The sequence below is a fragment of the Leucoraja erinacea genome, chromosome 32 (genome assembly GCF_028641065.1).
Source record: "Leucoraja erinacea ecotype New England chromosome 32, Leri_hhj_1, whole genome shotgun sequence".
Taxonomy (NCBI): domain Eukaryota; kingdom Metazoa; phylum Chordata; class Chondrichthyes; order Rajiformes; family Rajidae; genus Leucoraja; species Leucoraja erinaceus.
The window spans coordinates 4,417,129-4,433,606 of NC_073408.1; the positions used below are offsets into that span (position 1 = coordinate 4,417,129).

Below are 16,478 nucleotides of genomic sequence, written 5' to 3' on the forward strand. Positions count from 1 at the left end.
GTAGGTGTCACTGTAAAGAGCATCTCTCCTCGGCCATTCTTCAAATTTCTCAGTGTTGCTGGCGAATGCGATGGTAGTGCTGGGTCTCATTTCGGTAGTGGTACTGTTTAATGCTGTTGTGGATTGACACCAGCTTTTCATGTATTTCGGCGTAGACTTCACTGCCAAGTCCTTCATGCAGGCCTTTACCAGCAGAACTCAATAGTGATTTGAACATATCAACCGTGTTACTAATGTATTGCCGAATGGAGGGATCTCGCCACATCACTTCATATTCCAACATCTGTAAAGGGAGCGTGAAAAAGGCAAATAGTCTCCAATCGGTGTCAGGACCTGGCAGCTCCGTTCTTCAGAGGGTTAAAAGACAATGAGGTAAGCATTAAGAAAGTACACTCGTGCATGCCTTAGTTTAGTTGAGTTATACAGCATGGAAACAGGCCCTTTGGTCCACAGCACCAACCAGCGATCTCACCGAGCCAACCAGCGATCCCCGTACACTAACACTATTCTCGCACCCACCAGGGATGATTTGCCCCCTCCCCTCCCCTCCCTGCAACCGCGCGTTGAGGGGACGGGACCCAATGGGTTCCACTTGATCTAGTTTTATATAATTTTATCAGCTCCCCTCAGCCTCCGTAGATCCATCGAAACCAATCCATGTTTGTCCAAGGTCTCATCATTAGATTACTCTCTAATCCAGGATGGGCCTCGACCCAAAACGTCGCCAATTCCTTCTCTCCATAAATGCTGCCTCACCCGTTGAGTTACTCCAGCATTTTGTGTCAGCCCCTTCTGCACCTTCTCCAAAGCCTTCACAGCCTCCTAGATAACTTTTCACAACTTTCATGCCGGAATTGTTGTCTTAAAAATACTCAACAATGCCTCTGTCCACTTAGGAAACCTGAACGGAAACCTCTGGAGACTTTGTGCCCCACCCAAGGTTTCCGTGCGGTTCCCGGAGGTTTTTTGTCAGTCTCCCTACCTGCTTCCACTACCTGCAACCTCCGGCAACCACCTGCAACCTCCGGGAACCGCACGGAAACCTTGGGTGGGGCGCAAAGTCTCCAGAGGTTTCCATTCAGGTTTCCTAAGTGTGACAGGGGCATAACTCTAAATATCCATCACCCTTTGCGCAAGTGTGATTCAGGGCACTGAGAGAAGATATCGCTCCTCCTGGAGTCATAGAGTGATACAGTGTGGAAACAGGCCCTTCAGCCCAACAAGTCCACACCGGCCAACAATGTCCCAGCTGCACTAGTCCCACTTGCCTGTGCTAGGTCCATATCCCTCCAAACCTGTCCTATCCATGTACCTGTCCAACTGGCTTTTAAACAATGGGATAGTCCCAGCCTCTACTACCTCCTCCGACAGCTTGTTCCGTACACCCACCATCCTTTGTGTGAAAATTGTACCCCTTGGATTCCTATTAAATCTTTTCTCCTTGATCTTTAACCTATGTCCACTAGTCCTCGATTCCCCTACTCTGTGCAAGAGACTCTTTGCATCTACCGATCTATTCCTCTCATGATTTTGTAAACCTCCATTTCATTCCATTCTCTGGCTTCCTGGCCAACCCCTTATTATTGAAATCTCATCCTTGGCCTTAGATTCTCCACATCCAACCTCACAAAAACCTTGAATAAAATTATTAACTTATCACAATAAACTATGTAACAGTGCTATTAAACAACATTTGTGGTCAGGTCATATTGTGACAGAGTCCAGAACCAGGGGCCACAGTTTAAAATAAGGGGTAAGCCATTTAGAACGGAGATGAGGAAACACCTTTTCACACAGAGAGTGGTGAGTTTGTAGAATTCTCTGCCTCAGAGGGCGGTGGAGGCCGGTTCTCTGGAAACTTTCAAGGGAGAGCTAGATAGGGCTCTTGAAGATAGCAGAGTCAGGGGATATGGGGAGAAGGCAGGAACGGGGTACTGATTGGGGATGATCAGCCATGATCACATTGAATGGCGGTGCTAGCTTGAAGGGCCGAATGGCCTACGCCTGCACCTATTGTCTATTAGACCTGATGGCAACAAGGTTGGTTAAAGCAACAAGTTCCAGATCACTTTGAATACTTACACAAATGTTCTGAACAAAGTGCAACTCAACAATTTATCCCAGGCAGTGTCAACAATTTCTACCCCGATCTTTCTCAGATCCCAAAAAGGTGTCTGCCATTCCGTGGAATCTTCCTCCAGACTCTCAACTGTAGGGATGGCTGCACCCTGCGATCCTATGGAGAAACATTGGGAAACACTGAGAGGCACGAGAATCCAGGCTGTTGCTATAGTCTTTTGGAAGAGAAGAAAAACCTTGTGTCTTCAGGTGGGTACGGAAGGTCCCTTGTCCCTGTTCTGACGAAGAACAAGGAGGTTCTGAAGAAGACCAAGGAGGTTGCGAAGAAGAACAAGGCAGTTCTTCCTGTTGCTCGGGCAATACTTGAGCTCTCTCTCTCTCTCAATATCAGATGAGCAGTTACCTGCCCCCCCCGCCCCCCCCCCCCCCCTCACCTTGATGTGCCACCAATTGGTAATTGGCTTGGTACGAATGTAAAATTGTCCCTGATGTGTGTAGCATAGTATTAATGTGCGGGGATCGCTAGTCGGTGCGGACAAGGTGGGCTGAAGACCCTGTTTCCGCGCTGTATCACTAAACTAAACTAAACTTCTCCCTTCATCAATACATGCTACAAATTGAAAGTCAATGAGGACAATCAATACTGGCCACTTAGCACGTTCACATTTCTCCGTGTGCTTTTTCATGATTGTGTTTACGTTAGTTTGAAGAGTTTGTCTTGTGTACCTGTAACCAGCAAGAGCACCAAAGCAACAGTGAATATCTTCATGGTGGTGTCAGGTCCTCAACTCTCGATAAAAGCTGCAGAAATCAATGGATAGAAACATTACCGTTCACTGAGCACACAATTCATTACCAAAAAGGTTGATATTTAAATCTTGAAGTTTATTTCTGGAGTCGAGCGCGAGTAATTAGCGATGCTCGAAGAAACAAGAAACAAACAAGAAACCATTTTTTCCACTTTCCTTGGGTTCATTTCCTCATATTATAATTTTTAAGTTTCTCTTTACCACTCACCTTTTAACTTATCCAATATTGATTTCTCAGCACATTGCAGCTTTGACCACCTTTCCCTTCAATCTTCCTACTACCTGTCTTTAAAAACTCAGCCTTTGTCCTTCATCATGAGGGGAATAGATAGTGTAAATGCAAAGCCTTTTATCCAGGGTAGGGGAATGAAGAACCAGAGGGCATAGGTTTAAGGTGAGAGGGGAACATTTACTAGAAAGCAGAAGGGCATCTTTCTTTACATTCAAGGAGGTAGGTTTATGGAAAGAATTGCCAGAGGAGGTAGCTGAGGTAGCTGCTTTAACAACACTTGGATAGGAAAGGTTTAGAGGGATATGGGACAAAGGCAGGCAGGTGGGACTAGTGTAGATGGGACATCTTAGTCGGCATGGGCAAAATAGACCCTTCGGCCCACGGAGTGTGTACTGGCCAACAATCACCCAAACACTAGTTCTATCCTCCACACTAGCGACAATATACCAAAGCCAATTAACATACAACCTCGAACGTCTTTGGAAACCGGAGCACCAGGAAAAAACCCACACGGTCACAGGGAGAACGTACAAACTCCGTACAGACAGCACCCGTAGTCACCTAAACCAGGGTAACGGGCGCTGTAAGGCAGTCACTGTGCCACTGTGCCTTCCCTGTATCTTCAACATTAGCTGCAGGATCTGCATACTTACAGGATCTTCCTACTTTACCAGTCTTCTTCCCGTGTAGCCTGAAGTAGAAAAAATCCCTCTTACCTGCTTGCTATTGACTGTCTGTCAGTCTTGTGCCTGGGGCTCAGATCCCAGCTGTTTAATAGCTGGATGTTATCTCCCACATCTGATAAGAGATGGTCAATCAGTGCAAATTCCATCTTTCCTAACGTGCGTCAGGCTAGAGTCAATGATAAACATCTCTCAGTGTTTCTGTCCAGCAAACAGTAGTGGGAAATTGACACAAAAAGTTGGTGTAACTCAGCGGCTCAAGCAGCGTCTCTGGAAAAAACTGAATAGGGGAGTTGCACGTAAGGTCACTGGGTCATAGGGCTCGACGTACGGAGCCACTAAATCCAACTGGAAGACATCCGTCACTACCGGTATATGTTATTAATGCTAGAAACGCGTACTTTCCTACCTGTTAAAAACCACAAAAATGTTGACTTTTTGCGCTGAAAAAAAATTGTGGGAGTCGGGGTAAGTGTGAGAGACATGTACCCAACTTCAGAATTCCAAAAGTGAAGCGAAATGAAGGTAAAGAGAAGCGAGAACAGAAGGGACTACAGCAGCTAAAGTGCTTGGTAAACATTGAAAATATTGGGAATTATCGCGTTTGCTCACTGCATTTCATCAAGTAAGGCATTATTTGTGTTTTTTCTTGATTCCTTTGGTATCTAAAAATTCTCAGAAGTGATAAATCTGGCTGTAAATTTTTCTTCAGATGCGTTTTCATTTTGTATGTAAAAACCCACTTGGGAAACATGGGCGATTTAAAAAAAATTACAGCCAGATTTATCACTTCTGAAACTTTTTAGATGCCAAAGGAATCAAGAAAAAACACAAATAATGCCTTTGTTGATGAAATGCAGTGAGCAAACGGCCAATGTTCGCCAAGCACTCTGGCTGTTGTTGTCCCTTCAGCTCTCGCTTCTATCTACCGTCATTTCTCCTCACTTTTGGAATTCTGAAGTAGGCTAAATGTCTCACACGCTTATCCCGATTTCCATAATTATTTACAGCGCAAAAATGGACGGTGGGTATTTGACGTGCCCGCTACGCTGGAAACAATGGTAAGTGCCTACCTGCAGTTCATCGCGTGTAATCCATTTGGAGTAGCCTAGCAACAGTACGGGTCATGGGTCGTGACCTGACTGCCGTGAAACCTCCCTATAGGTGACGTTTTGGATCGAGACCCTTCTTCAGTCTGAAGAAAGGTCTTGATCCGAAACGTCACCCATTCCTTCTCTCCAGAGATGCTGTCTGACCCGCTGACTTACTCCAGCTTTTTTTTTTGTCTATCTTTGGTTTAAACCAGCATCTGCAGTTCCTTCCTACACAATTGAATTCCCCCTCCTGATTTTACAGTTTGCCAAGTAATATAAGTAAGGAATAAATGTCAATTTTGACGAGACCCTACTTTGTAAAATGTCTGATCATGTTCAAATCTCTGGGCTTGTGGAAAACACACAAAAGGTCAAAGCACGTTTGTTACAGTGAGATGGTCATTTCTGTGTCTCAATTTTATCTTGAACATTCCAGGACTCAGATACACCTAAGATCCATTCCTAGACTTGAGTACAACTGTTGCCACACCTCCAGTCTCCAGACTCTAGTTCACAACTGATCCAAAAGTTGCTTGTACATGGAATCTTGTACAAGCAAAGGGCTTAACTGTAACTATACCTCAGTACACGTGACAATAAACTAAACTAAAATTTCTATTTCAAGAGCAGGAAATGTTCTGTCGAATTTTTCGTCAACATGACGTTTTGTTTTTCAGTCTGAAGAAGGGTCTTGACCCGATACCATTTTAGTATTTTTATTTTAGAGATACAGCGCAAAATAAGGCCCTTCAGCCCATCGAGTCCATGCCGACCAGCGACCCCCCCCCCCCACACTAACACTACCCTACACATACGAGGGACAATTTTACCAAAGCCAATTGGCCTACAAACCCGTACGTCTTTGGAGTGTGGGATGAAACCAGAGCACCCAGAGAAAACCCACACGGTCACAGGGAAAATGTGCCGACAGCCGGGAATTGGCCAGCGACTCTACAGCTGTGCCACTGAGACATCACACATTCTTAGGTATGTTGCAAAACCTACCTTAAGCGTCGCTGCAGATCTGTCCAAGCCCGTGTGTGCGATTTTGGCGCCGTTGAAAGGGGGGGCGGGTTTAAAACGCGATTTTCCCTAGGCTATTCAAATCGAGGTTGTTCAGCCTACTTAGTTGCCGACGAAAAATCGCTGGAAGATTCTTTTGCTGGAGCTATATTTAAATCTAATTGGTTAATTTAATTGTTATAGTAGGTTAAAAATTATCCTCTAAACCCGCGACCGCCGATAACGGGACAGATCTCATACAGGGAACAACGGAAGTTAGGTTGTTTATTTTTACATTAAAAAGGGCTTCTTAAGATCCCTTTATACAAAGTTTTATGTTGCGAGTAGCCCCATTAAAATCCCGCAGTATTTTTCTGGGCATATGGTGTACAAATCTACCGCAATGTGAACGTTCTAAACCAGCGCGTTCCACAGAGTTCCACAGGATCCCACTCGAAAGCTGATTTAAATGGCCATTAATTTACAGCAATTGAACACTAAATTCCTTCCATTTGGCCTATAAATTAATGTAAATGAGATTTTAAAATCATGTTTTATTGTGAATTATTTGTGACACTAGTTAGGCTATTTAAAAATGTTAATCTTTTCTTAAGAAATGGATAGATGTTTAGATGTAGTAATTGAAGTTTGGAATTAGCTACAATTGGATAACTAACTAATTATATGCTTTAATTTCAGGTCACCCAAGTAAGATTGTTTCATATTTGTTTCAGACTGCTTCAATCTAGAATAACTGACAATTTCTTTCAGTTCTCTTAATTTTTAAGAAAGTTATGGCCATTTCACTGCCCCCGATCACAGCTTTTGTGTTAAGTCAATGGAAAATCAATAGGGAACAAGATGCTAATTTCCGAGTATGAAAATGGCCATAGCTTTTTTAATACTGAAGATATGAAAGTGAATTATGTGTCAAATTAAACTTATTTTAGTGCTTTATCTGATGGGATGAATTGCATTCTTGAGTTTTAAAATCTCAAAATGTTGTAACATTGCTACTATTCCTATTCTCCAGTGATGCCACCTGACCCAATGAGTTACTACAGCTGTTTGTGTCGAGCTTGATGTTTTTATTGATCGGCCGAGAAGTCATTGGGTCAACACCAGCGCCATTTCCTTTTGATGCTGTTCCCTGTTATTAGGCTCCTTGAGGAGTCCCGTCCACACAGCACCAACGTACATGTACCTCTGTAGAGCTCTAGTGTCCAACATCACCTCCATTACCCAGCTCAGCAGCAGTCTGAATAGATTAATTTAGTTTAGATTAGAGGAACAGCGCGGAAACAGGCCCTTCGGCCCATCCAGTCCACTACGACCAGCGATCCCCGCACATTAACACCATCCTATCCACACTAGGGCCAATTTACACTTCTCCCAAGCCAATTAACCTACAAACCTGGACTTTATAGAGTGTGGGAGGAAACTGAAGATCTCAGAGAAAACCCATGTGGTCACGGGGCGAACATGCAAACTCCATGCAGACAGCACAGGATCAAACCCAGTCTCTGGTGCTGCCAGTGCAGTAAGGCAGCAACTCTACCACTACACCACCGTGCCACCCAAACTAGGGAGATCTGAAAACAAATCCACCTTCAAAAACATTTCATCAGGCGTGAACTAAATTGGGAATTGCTCCTAGATCGCAGTGGAATCCTCTTCTTGTGTATGCCGCACACAGCCTAAAGTTGTAGGTCAACATGTTCTATTTTATCTTGTTTGTGGGCGTCGGGTTGATTGCATTAGTTGAAACAGGGTGGACCACGTGAAGGTGGCAATCTCCCACCCGCAGTAGAAGCTGAACCATCATTAGTAACATTTTTAAAGAAAATTAAGTTTGAATTGATGAAATATGGAAAAGACAATACAGAGAGATTTAGATCAAAGACGCATTGTTTAATAGTAATTTTCAATTAAAATAAAGTTCTACAAGGCATAATGTCTGCAGAAGGGTCTCAACCCAAAACTTCCCCTATCCCTGCTCTCCAGCGATGTTGCCTGACCCGCGGATTTAATCCAGGTTTTTGTGTCTACCTTTGGTGTAAACCAGCATCTGCAATTCCTTCCTGCACATAAGAATTTCATTGCCCTTTATACCAAATATACTTTATAAAAATTGAAATTCAAATCAAATCAGCAATTCAGCTTGCTACAATCAAGACAGCAGCAAGCCGTGTGGAGAAACAGTTCATCAACAACAGCAGCTCGTATATTTCTTGTAGGGTCTCCGTAAAGAGCATCTCTCCTCGGCCATTCTTCAAATTTCTCGGTGTTGCCTGCGATTGGGTGGTTGACGGTGGTGGTGCTGGGTCTCATTGCGGCACTGGTGCTGTTTAATGTTGTCGTGGATTGCCACCAGCTTATCATGTATTTCGGCGTAGACTTTACTGCTAAGTTCTTCATACAGGTCTTCAGCAACAGCGGGAAAGATTAGCAGGTGTAATTAAAGAGCTAACTGGCAGCATGCTTTATTAAATCCAAGCTCACCTGGAGAAACAACCTGGCCTCGTTATGAACATCACATTCGCCCAATTTATTTCTTTACTTATTTATTTAAAGTAACATATGCAAATGATTCAAGGGGAGCAGAGAACAATACAGTGCGGAAACAGGCCCTTCGACCTTATTATTGAAATCTCATCCTTGGCCTTAGATTCTCCACATCCAACCTCACAAAAACCTTGAATAAAATTATTAACTTATCACAATAAACTATGCAACAGTGCTATTAAACAACATTTGTGGTCAGGTCATATTGTGACAGAGTCCAGAACCAGGGGCCACAGTTTAAGAAGGAAACACTTTTTCACACAGAGAGTGGTGAGTCTTTAGAATTCTCTGCCTCAGAGGGCGGTGGAGGCCGGTTCTCTGGAAACTTTCAAGGGAGAGCTAGATAAGGCTCTTGAAGGTAGCAGAGTCAGGGGATATGGGGAGAAGCAGGAACAGGGTACTGATTGGGGATGATCAGCCAGAATCACATTGAATGGCAGTGCTAGCTTGAAGGGCCAAATGGCCTACGCCTGAACCTATTGTCTATTAGACCAGATGGCAACAAGGTTGGTTAAAGCAACAAGTTCAAGATCACTTTGAATACTTACATAAGTGACCTGAAGAAATTATTGAAAATAATAAACAAGGCATAATGATCCATTTCTGTCAACGATATCTGCCTTTCCAGTGAATCTTCCTCCAGACTCTCAACTGTAGGGATGGCTGCACCCTGCAATCCTATGGAGAAACATTGGAAAACACTGAGAGGCACGAGAATCCAGGCTGTTGCTATAGTCTTTTGGAAGAGAAGAAAAACCATGTGTCTTCAGGTGGGTACGGAAGGTCCCTTGTCCCTGTTCTGACGAAGAACAAGGAGGTTCTGAAGAATTGTCCCTGATGTGTGTAGCATAGTATTAATGTGCGGGAATCGCTAGTCGGTGCGGACAAGGTGGGCTGAAGACCCTGTTTCCGCGCTGTATCACTAAACTAAACTGCTCCCTTCATCAATAGATGCCACAAATTGAAAGTCAATGAGGACAATCAATACTGGCGACTTAGTACGTTCACATTTCTCCGTGTGCTTTTTCATGATTGTGTTTACGTTAGAGTTTGTCTTGTGTACCTGTAACCAGCAAGAGCACCAAAGCAACAGTGAAAATCTTCATGATGGTGTCAGGTCCTCAACTCTCGATAAAAGCTGCAGAAATCAATGGATAGAAACATTACCGTTCACTGAGCACACAATTCATTGCCAAAAAGGTTGATATTTAAATCTTGAAGTTTATTTCTGGAGTCGAGCGCGAGTAATTAGCGATGCTCGAAGAAACAAGAAACAAACAAGAAACCATTTTTTCCACTTTCCTTGGATTAATTTCCTCATATTATAATTTTTAAGTTTCTCTTTACCACTCACCTTTTAACTTATCCAATATTGATTTCTCAGCACATTGCAGCTTTGACCACCTTTCCCTTCAATCTTCCTACTACCTGTCTTTAAAAACTGAGCCGTTGTCCTTCATCATGAGGGGAATAGATAGTGTAAATGCAAAGCCTTTTATCCAGGGTAGGGGAATGAAGAACCAGAGGGCATAGGTTTAAGGTGAGAGGGGAACATTTACTAGAAAGCAGAAGGGCATCTTTCTTTACATTCAAGGAGGTAGGTTTATGGAAAGAATTGCCAGAGGAGGTAGCTGAGGTAGCTGCTTTAACAACACTTGGATAGGAAAGGTTTAGAGGGATATGGGACAAAGGCAGGCAGGTGGGACTAGTGTAGATGGGACATCTTAGTCGGCATGGGCAAAATAGACCCTTCGGCCCACGGAGTGTGTACTGGCCAACAATCACCCAAACACTAGTTCTATCCTCCACACTAGCGACAATATACCAAAGCCAATTAACATACAACCTCGAACGTCTTTGGAAACCGGAGCACCAGGAAAAAACCCACACGGTCACAGGGAGAACGTACAAACTCCGTACAGACAGCACCCGTAGTCACCTAAACCAGGGTAACGGGCGCTGTAAGGCAGTCACTGTGCCACTGTGCCTTCCCTGTATCTTCAACATTAGCTTCAGGATCTGCATACTTACAGGATCTTCCTACTTTACCAGTCTTCTTCCCGTGTAGCCTGAAGTAGAAAAAATCCCTCTTACCTGCTTGCTATTGACTGTCTGTCAGTCTTGTGCCTGGGGCTCAGATCCCAGCTGTTTAATAGCTGGACGTTATCTCCCACATCTGATAAGAGATGGTCAATCAGTGCAAATTCCATCTTTCCTAACGTGCGTCAGGCTAGAGTCAATGATAAACATCTCTCAGTGTTTCTGTCCAGCAAACAGTAGTGGGAAATTGACACAAAAAGTTGGTGTAACTCAGCGACTCAGGCAGCGTCTCTGGAAAAAATGAAATAGGTGACGTTTTGGATTGAGACCCTTCTTCATTCTGAAGAAAGGTCTTGACCCGAAACGTCACCCATTTTTTCTCTCCAGAGATGCTGTCTGACCCGCTGACTTACTCCAGCTTTTTTTTGTGTATCTTTGGTTTAAACCAGCATCTGCAGTTCCTTCCTACACAGTTGAATTCCCCCTCCTGATTTTACAGTTTGCCAAGTAATATAAGCAAGGAATAAATGTCAATTTTGACGAGACCCTACTTTGTAAAATGTCTGATCATGTTCAAATCTCTGGGCTTGTGGAACACACACAAAAGGTCAAAGCACGTTTGTTACAGTGAGATGGTCATTTCTGTGTCTCAATTTTATCTTGAACATTCCAGGACTCAGATACACCTAAGATCCATTCCTAGACTTGAGTACAACTGTTGCCACACCTCCAGTCTCCAGACTCTAGTTCACAACTAATGCCATCTGACGAGACATTCCCCTTGAAAGACCCTCAACGAGTCTAAGGTCTCACCTGCATGTTGAGAAATGAGTGTTAGTAAGGTGGGTGCTGGAGCACAACTGAGAGTATCTAATTTGATTTCTCCATCAATTAATCTGACTGGGTCAGCGCTTGTGAATCTCAACTTCATTTGCCAGCCGACACTCCTCAATTACTTAAAAATCAACCCAACCAAGGTTTCATGCTCCATTACTGATCTTGTCCAGACACATCTATACTTATCCTTACTGGCAGCTATCAAGAGTTGACAAGGTGGGATCCTCCCCATCTTTCTGTTGCCTTCATTCTTCGTTTGGCCAACTAATGAAAGGGACACAATTCAAGGGATGATTGGATGCTGAATGTAGTCTGGCCCCAAACTAAGGTCCTGGATTTACTGGATGTGACAGAGGAGCCATCACCTTGCTTCACTGAAGGCCAGTGATTGAATTCTATCATCACCAATAAGCTAAATTAAAGATACAGTGTTTGTGTGGAACTGAACTGGCATATGTTCCCATCTTCCACATCACCCCAGGAGTCATCTTCATGGAACTCGTGTGAAACTAGTCCCATTTGATAAAATCACCATTATTAGTGTAAAGAACATACCAGGTGCAGCAGAATGCTGCCAAGGCAAATATCAATAGAAACTTTCTGCCCACCAAGAATTATAGTCCTGTTTCTAAACACTGGACTATAACATAAACCCCTGTTTAAGAAGGAACTGCAGATGCTGGAAAATCGAAGGTAGACAAAAATGCTGGAGAAACTCAGCGGGTGAGGCATCTATGGAGCGAAGAAAATAGGCAACATTTCGGGTCGAAGTCTGAAAAAGGGTCTCGACCCGAAACGTTGACTATTTGCTTCGCTCCATAGATGCTGCCTCACCCGCTGAGTTTCTCCAGCACTTTTGTCTCCCTATAACATAAACCCGCTCCATTTCTCTCTGCTTCCTGCTCAAATGCTAACTTCTATTCACCGTGATCTTTGTCTCCTGTGGGTGTGACTGACAAAGAGGTTTGGCAGGATTTTCAGCCAAACATTGGTTGCTCCGTGATTCCAGACTGACATATGTGCTTCTGAGGTTTCTGGATTTTGCGTTGTGTGCCGGCCTCCACCTTGTTTCTGCCTTGCAATTGATTTCTCCCCACTGCCGGACCTTACACCCACCAAAATGCTTCCAGCCACGTGTCCCTGATCCTCAACCCTTCCAAGCACGGGATCGAGGGAACGGTTCCAATACAAACTCTTACATCATGGACAAAATAAAATGCAGCTGCACTAAAATAAATAGTGGCAACAATTTTGCAAATGATTAAAAAAAAAACATGCCCTTGCGTTCATGAGAAAGGGCGACGAAGAAAAACAGATTTCTGTTAATATTTGAAATTCACATTCATTTGTAAAAATAAAGCGAAGGTACCTCTTTTAAACTATTTTGCTACATTTAATAATCAGTGAATAGAAACAAAGCGTGCCAAATGGTGGCAGGGCGGTATAGCGCCAGAGACCCGAGTTCGATCGTGACCACGGGTGCTGTCTGCAAGGAGTTTGTACGTTCTTCCTGTGACCATGTGGGTTTTCTCCGGGTGCTCCAGTTTCCTCCCACATTCCAAAGTTTGTCGGTTAATTGGCTTCTCCAAATTGTCCCTCATCATTCTTGCCCTTCCCCTCACATTTGGCAATGATGGCAAACGTACTAATTGACCTCTTCTTGCCTTCTCCTCCTGCGTGTTGGCTCTCCAGCGTGTTGGCGTACAAGGATAGCCAGGTCTCTTTGTAGCGCAACATTTCCCAGTTTGTCAAAATTAAAACATACTCTACATTTCTACCAAAATCCCCCCCCCCCAAATCCCATGTGCTTAACCTTTGCACACCAATCTCTTACATGGGACACAAGCAAAGGCCTTCTGGAAATCCAGATGTAATATATGCACTGCTTCACCTTTATCTCCTGTTACATCCCCAAAGACTTTGCTAGTTTGTCAAACATACTGTAATTCATCTTTCATAAATCCACCCTGACTTTGTCTAATCCTGTTAATACCCTGTGAACATTTTATTTTCCCTTCCTAATTAAGTTGTGCTAATGGTCTGCAGTTCCCGGTTTTCTCTCTCCCTCCTGTTATATATTTACCGCCTTCCAATCAGCAGCAAATATTCCATAATCTATAAACATTTGAAAGATGATAACAAATGTGTCCACTATTTCTATGCTTCTCTCTTTAAATAGTCTGGATGTAGATCATCAGGCCCCAGGATTTACCAACACTCAATCCCTTTATTTTATCCAGTGTTACTTTTTTTTTATCATTCAGACTAATTTGCTTTCCGTCTTCCTTTTCATTAGTCTTTTGATTCTGTAGTATTTCTGTGGGATGTTATTTGTGTTCTCTTCCATGAAGACAGAACCAAAATATTATCTCTATCATTTCTCTGCCATTTTTTTTTGTTAGTTCCTTTCAGTTCAAAGATACTGCACGGAAAAAGGCCCTTTGGCCCACCGAGTCCACACCGACCACCTATCACTTGTTCACACTGGTTCGATATTATTCCATTTTCAGGCCAATTAACCAACAATCCCACATGTCTTCGAGATGTGGGAGGAAACCGGAACACCTGGAGAAAACCCATGTGGTCACAGGGAGAACATGCAAACTCCGTACAGACAGCAACCAAGGTCATGATCGAACCTGGATCCCTGTGAGGCAGCAGCTCCACCAGTGCCTCAAAGTTCATAGTATAAACTTGAATAGGGAGGAACTGCAGATGCTGGTCTCTACCGACATTATGGCTTGCAACATGGACACAAATTGCCGGAGTAACTCAGCGTGTCAGGCAGCATCTCTGGAGATATAGGATGGGTGATATTTTGGCTATAAATCTAGGGAATTCTGTTGCAAGGTTTCCAGTTGTTGGTTGACCATCTCATGAACTGATTTAGCATATGGGCTTACATTCGTGTTAAAGTCTTCAATGTTGGTACTCATCTTCTCCTGGAGCTCTTCAGCTAACGGGGTCACCTTTTGCTGGAATCCCTTGGCATTCTCCTTAAGATCGTCAGCAAGAGGACATAGCATGATACAGTACTCTTCAACGTTGTGGTTGACTTTGTTGTGGAGACCTTCAGTGTACTGAAGGACTTTGGCGTTGAACTCTTTCAAGCCCTCCCGAAACTTCACCTCGAGCTTTGTGCTGTCTGTCTGGAATCTCTCGTGAATATCATCCGATAGAGGAGTTACTATCTTCTGCAGCTCCGGAACATAAACACCGAGGTTCTCCCAAGTTCTCTGAAATCCTGAGGCTAAATAGGAAACAAAGATTAACAGTTAGATATGCGGGGAATGGTTGTTTTTTTTTTACACAGAGAATGCGAGGTGCATGGAATGCGCTACCTCGGGTAGTGGTAGTAGATGATACAATAGTGCTTTTTAAGAGGCTTTTGGATAGGCACATGGATATTGAGGGATATGAATCATGTTCAGGCAGATGAAATTAGTTTAACAGGGCCTCATGTTTGGTATGGACATTGTGGGCCGAAGAGTCAATTCCATTGCAGTACTATACTGTACATTAATAAAAATACATCATGTAAGAAGTACAGGTTTGTAGGCTAAATGGCTTGGCTAAATAGTAAATTGTCACTGGTGCATATAGGATAGTGTTAGTGTACGAGGATCGCTGGTCGGCACGGACGAAGAGCCTATTTCCACGCTGTATCTCTAAGCTAAACTAAACAGGTTTCAGAGTAAAGAGAACCAACATGATAACAAGATGACACGCTGATTGGAGATTCTCAGGCAAAGTTCAGAACAAATTAAAATGGGAAACCTTTCCATGAACAGAGGGCAAAGGTAATCTAGAAAACAGCAATCGCTCAGTCAATAATTAATTTTAAATCTTTGATCTCCAAGGTTGAGAAAAAGACAGGACATGTAGTCAGGTCACAGATCTGGTAGGATCTCATTGAACAGTAGAATAACCTCTGTGTAGAAAGGAACTGCAGATGTTGGATTATACCGAAGATAGACCCAAAGTGCTGGAGTAACACAGCGGGCCAGGCAGCATCTCTGGAGAAAAAGGATGGGTGACATTTCGGGTTGGGACTCTTCTGGTCCCGACCTGAAATGTCACCAGCGATGTTGCCTGACCCGCTGAGTTACGACAGCACTTTGTGTCTATCTTCAGTAGAATAACCTCTACTGTTATTGCTATTTTATAAAATAACCTCTTCATTGCTATTTTATAAAATAACCAAATGATTTTAAGGAATATCAGCACTTACTTAAGCTGCTTGCCGATCTTAGAGTTATTTATCTGTTCAAAGGCGCCTCTAGCTGTGTCACTCATTTGGTTGAGGCAGTTATGCAGAGAACCTCTATCTTTACCCCCAATTGGTTTGCAGGTCATCTTTCCTCAAGACTGCACTATGAGTTTCTGTCCAAAAGAAAATGACATAAAAGGGTGCACTGACAAATACTAAACAAGGTCACAGTAATATTTTATTTTTATTTAATGTATATTTATATAACTCATTTAGATTTAATTTTTTTATTTTTTTCAAATATGCTCTTTTATCCTATTTTCAACAGATGTCTGATGTTTTGAGCACTTATAAAATATTTTTGGAAGACCATCCAAAGATTGGCAACATACACGTGCTCCAGAGTGCTTTACAGATCATAGAGAATGTTTCAAGTGCATCCGCTGTTGTAATGCAGGGAACAAGGGAGTCAATTTACAGATTCCACAAACTGCAAGGGCAATGAGGTTGATTGAATGGTAAATGCTGTATAGGATAGGAACCTTTTCCTTCCCTTTCATCATAAATTTTCAATTGGATTTTTTATTGAATTGATTGAAAGATATAGCATGAAAACAAGCCCTTCGGCCCACTGAGTCCAAGCCGACCATTGATCACCGGTTCACCTAGTTCTATGTTATCCCACTTTCTTATCCACTCCCGAATACATTAAGGGTAATTTACAAAGTCCAATTAACGTACAAACTTGCACGTCTTCGGGATGTGGGAGGAAATCAGAGACCCAGAGGAAACCCAGGGAGAATGTGCAAACTCCACACTGTCAGCACACAACGTCAGTATCAACCTGGGACTCTGGCGGGAGGTAGTTCTACCAGCTGCACCATCATGCTACCCTATCTTGTACATACTATGGGGAAGTCGTGATTG

At 43.2% G+C, this 16,478-nt stretch overlaps 2 protein-coding genes across 2 annotated transcripts in view; both read right to left on the reverse strand.

The window, feature by feature from the left end:
• LOC129712294 (apolipoprotein A-I-like) overlaps positions 1–16,478 on the reverse strand; it is a 161,017-nt gene that overhangs the window by 37,619 nt on the left and 106,920 nt on the right. The window lies entirely within an intron of this gene.
• On the reverse strand, positions 7,790–15,697 carry LOC129712214 (apolipoprotein A-IV-like). Its single transcript, XM_055660472.1, has 4 exons — positions 15,676–15,697; positions 14,165–14,591; positions 13,176–13,264; positions 7,790–8,323 (listed from the first exon to the last, which is right to left on the reverse strand). Exons 1-4 carry the CDS (start codon positions 15,695–15,697, stop codon positions 8,172–8,174), a joined length of 690 nt encoding a protein of 229 aa, XP_055516447.1. The 3' UTR covers positions 7,790–8,171.

What these genes read in the sequence shown, in the direction of transcription:
- LOC129712214 (XM_055660472.1), bottom strand. Translation starts at nt 15,697, where the DNA reads ATGACCTGCAAACCAATTGGGG. An exon ending in GACCTGCAAACCAATTGGGG is followed by an intron (nt 14,592 to 15,675) that starts GTAAAGATAGAG and finishes TTTCCTATTTAG; the next exon opens with CCTCAGGATTTCAGAGAACT. An exon ending in GGCCTTTGCTTGTGTCCCAT is followed by an intron (nt 8,324 to 13,175) that starts GTAAGAGATTGG and finishes CTGTTGCTGAAG; the next exon opens with ACCTGTATGAAGAACTTAGC.